The 3,750-nt window shown below is 51.0% G+C and overlaps 1 protein-coding gene across 1 annotated transcript in view; it reads right to left on the bottom strand.

Annotated features, from left to right (window-relative positions):
* Positions 1 to 3,115, bottom strand: part of LOC126966099 (papilin-like) — a 28,100-nt gene extending 24,985 nt beyond the window's left edge. The window contains exon 1 of the mRNA XM_050809972.1: positions 3,094 to 3,115. Coding sequence (XP_050665929.1) covers positions 3,094 to 3,115 — 22 coding nt within the window. The remainder of the gene's footprint in view (positions 1 to 3,093) is intronic.
* Between the last annotated feature and the right edge of the window lie 635 nt (positions 3,116 to 3,750).

Genomic DNA, 3,750 nt, shown 5'->3' with positions numbered 1-3,750 from the left:
CATGTCGCGCCACATCGCGCTGTACGTGTGCGTGCTCCGCGCGGCGCGGGCGCTGCACGCGGCCCGCTGCCGCCGCCTGGCGCCCGCCGTGCGCAAGCTGCCCGCGCTGCTCGCCAGCATGAGCCGCACCACCAACTCGTACGCGGCCAAGCTCAGGTAGGCCCCAGTGGCCAGTGTGTGTGTGTGTGTAGTGATGGACATGTCGCGCCACATCGCGCTGTACGTGTGCGTGCTCCGCGCGGCGCGGGCGCTGCACGCGGCCCGCTGCCGCCGCCTGGCGCCCGCCGTGCGCAAGCTGCCCGCGCTGCTCGCCAGCATGAGCCGCACCACCAACTCGTACGCGGCCAAGCTCAGGTAGGCCCCAGTGGCCAGTGTGTGTGTGTGTGTAGTACTGGACATGTCGCGCCACATCGCGCTGTACGTGTGCGTGCTCCGCGCGGCGCGGGCGCTGCACGCGGCCCGCTGCCGCCGCCTGGCGCCCGCCGTGCGCAAGCTGCCCGCGCTGCTCGCCAGCATGAGCCGCACCACCAACTCGTACGCGGCCAAGCTCAGGTAGGCCCCAGTGGCCAGTGTGTGTGTGTGTGTAGTGCTGGACATGTCGCGCCACATCGCGCTGTACGTGTGCGTGCTCCGCGCGGCGCGGGCGCTGCACGCGGCCCGCTGCCGCCGCCTGGCGCCCGCCGTGCGCAAGCTGCCCGCGCTGCTCGCCAGCATGAGCCGCACCACCAACTCGTACGCGACCAAGCTCAGGTAGGCCCCAGTGGCCAGTGTGTGTGTGTGTGTAGTGCTGGACATGTCGCGCCACATCGCGCTGTACGTGTGCGTGCTCCGCGCGGCGCGGGCGCTGCACGCGGCCCGCTGCCGCCGCCTGGCGCCCGCCGTGCGCAAGCTGCCCGCGCTGCTCGCCAGCATGAGCCGCACCACCAACTCGTACGCGGCCAAGCTCAGGTAGGCCCCAGTGGCCAGTGTGTGTGTGTGTGTAGTGCTGGACATGTCGCGCCACATCGCGCTGTACGTGTGCGTGCTCCGCGCGGCGCGGGCGCTGCACGCGGCCCGCTGCCGCCGCCTGGCGCCCGCCGTGCGCAAGCTGCCCGCGCTGCTCGCCAGCATGAGCCGCACCACCAACTCGTACGCGGCCAAGCTCAGGTAGGCCCCAGTGGCCAGTGTGTGTGTGTGTGTAGTGCTGGACATGTCGCGCCACATCGCGCTGTACGTGTGCGTGACAGTGAACGCAGAAATCGGAACTCTGACCCCCAGTGGGGCCGGCACTTTAAATACACAAACAATGAAAAGCATTAGTTGCAGTAAATGTTTGTGTTTCTCTGGGGTTCTACTGCTTTTGTACGTATTTCTATTCCATGATCAAAAAGCTTTTATACTGCTGTGTTAGAGTATGAGCGCTGGCGTTATTACACACTAGTGAGACATACTAACTTATAATAAGTCGCAGTGTGACAGGAACATCACTTTCTGATCGTGGTTGATCACGGTACGATTTTTATGTTGCCATTTTATATATTGATAAGATATTAAAAAATTATCGCTTAATATAAATATACAAGAAATAAAAAAAACTAAAAAAGGAATACTGTTAAAGCTCTTTTCTCCCTCAGAGTGCCATTTATTTCCGGAGCAGTCATGATACTATATTATTTGAAGTGAACAAATATTGTCACTAATTCACATAAACAAACTCCATTATATCATTTGTCATAATAAAATGCTCGCAAAATACCTTTATCTATTTACGATGTGTGTGGATTGATGCATCTACTGTACTCAATAACTCTTGATTTTCTGTAATCCTTTACATTTTCTTTTTTTGACTTGTGTTAGGCGTTGAATATTTGACGTTTGAGTATATTTGTTGCTGTAAATGATTTGTAAAAAGATGAAGCTGTAAATGTTGATTTAAAAGAGTGGCAATGAGCTTCTTACGACTTTTCATTAAAGCTCAACCCTTTTCGAAGTGGCGGTTGATATAAAAAGAAAAGAAAACTTTTGACCTATATGAATAGTGATTTTGATTTGATTTGACAGGCTACCACATAACCTATCAGGCCTATCACATCGATTTGTCGTGCCACTATTCCAACCAACCATCATTTGATTGCATGTTACAGAATGAGCAAAAAGAACATATTTGGAAAGATGACGTATAGCCAAAGATTCAGTACATCGAGTAACTCTGACTTATCGGAAGAGGATGAGGGACTCGCTTCGCTCATAGCTGACATTCAGGTATCTAATCCTTTTGTGATAACCCGTCTCTATTTATAAATCATACAGCTACAACATTGACTTACAATAAACGCGTCTATTAGGCAGAGTTTTCATACAGTTGTGTTTCGACCGCGCTTTGAATACAACGCCACGCAATGATAGGGGTCAGTGGAAAACTGTAAATAACAGCATATTATCCAAACTTAAAATGAGATGTTGATGGACTGTCGTATTTGAGATAAGTACTTATTTAAATTAATAAAATTGTGTAACCAACTCGACGTTTTATATCATTTTGCTAAATAATGACTAAACTGCTGATACAAAATGTTCTTGCCTCGAGTTCGCGTCCGACTCGCTCGTGACTTCGAACATTACTGCCATTAAATAAGATGTTAATTTGAATGTTTATTTTGATGTTATGTATAAGTTAATATATAAGTACGTATATATAACTCGTATCATACACCCTATATATTATTTATAAATCAAGCATGGTCTCGGGATGATACCCTGTATAGGGCATGGCTTTTGGAGTGAATTTAGCATTCTGTTGGAGATTGCATTATATGAATACTGATTTCAGGCAACATCTGCGTTAATGTGTCGTTCAGAAAACGAATCCGACAATGTGGGACTAGCGCGGTCCATATACGGGGCGAGTCGGGAGGCGAGGTATGTCGAACTGATGCGCACCATGCAGTTTGGTGAGTACTATAACACTACATTCTCATACATAGTGGGAGGCTCCTTTGCACAGGATGCCGGCTAGATTATGGGAACCACAACGGCGCCTTTTTCTGCTGTGAAGCAGTAATGAGTAAGCATTATTGTGATTCGGTCTGAAGGGTGCCTTAGCCAGTGAAATACCTGGGGGAATGAGACTTAACATCTTACGTTTCAAGGTGACGAGCGCAATTGTAGTGCCGCTCGGAGATTTTGGGTTTTTCAAGAATCCTGAGCGGCACTGCATTGTAACGGGCAGGGCGTATCAATTACCATCAGCTGAACGTCTTCCTCGTCCCGTCCCTTATTTTCATAAAAGAAATGCGTTATCGTGTGTGATGCGTCTTGTTATTGATATTGTCGGGTGCCGCAGAAACATTCGAGATGATATCGGAGGACGGGGAGGGCGGGTTCAAGTTCACGGTGCCGTACCACTTCGAGGGCACGGTGCGCGCGGCGGGCCAGCGCTCGCACCCGGCGCGCATGAAGCGCCTGGCGCAGGAGGCGGCCACCCTGGCCACCAGCCTGCCGCTCTCGTACTCCTCCTCCGTGTTCGTGCGCACCGACACCGACCGCCTGGACATCATGAAGGTACTCTCGCCTCTCTGGTCACCGTGTGGTGACGTCTGAAGAGATGTTTGATGCGATTTCTGCACTAGAACCCATAGGCGACAAACTAAAATATCATCCTCACTATCTGAACATGTGCGACCGACAATCTACCAATCAGTAGTGCAACCCGAAACAAATATTTCATTGTTGCTTCAGTGATTGTGTGAGGAGACAAACACTATTCGGACT

Source organism: Leptidea sinapis, chromosome 9 (genome assembly GCF_905404315.1).
Source record: "Leptidea sinapis chromosome 9, ilLepSina1.1, whole genome shotgun sequence".
Lineage (NCBI taxonomy): Eukaryota > Metazoa > Arthropoda > Insecta > Lepidoptera > Pieridae > Leptidea > Leptidea sinapis.
This window is presented reverse-complemented; position numbering and strand designations above follow the sequence as displayed.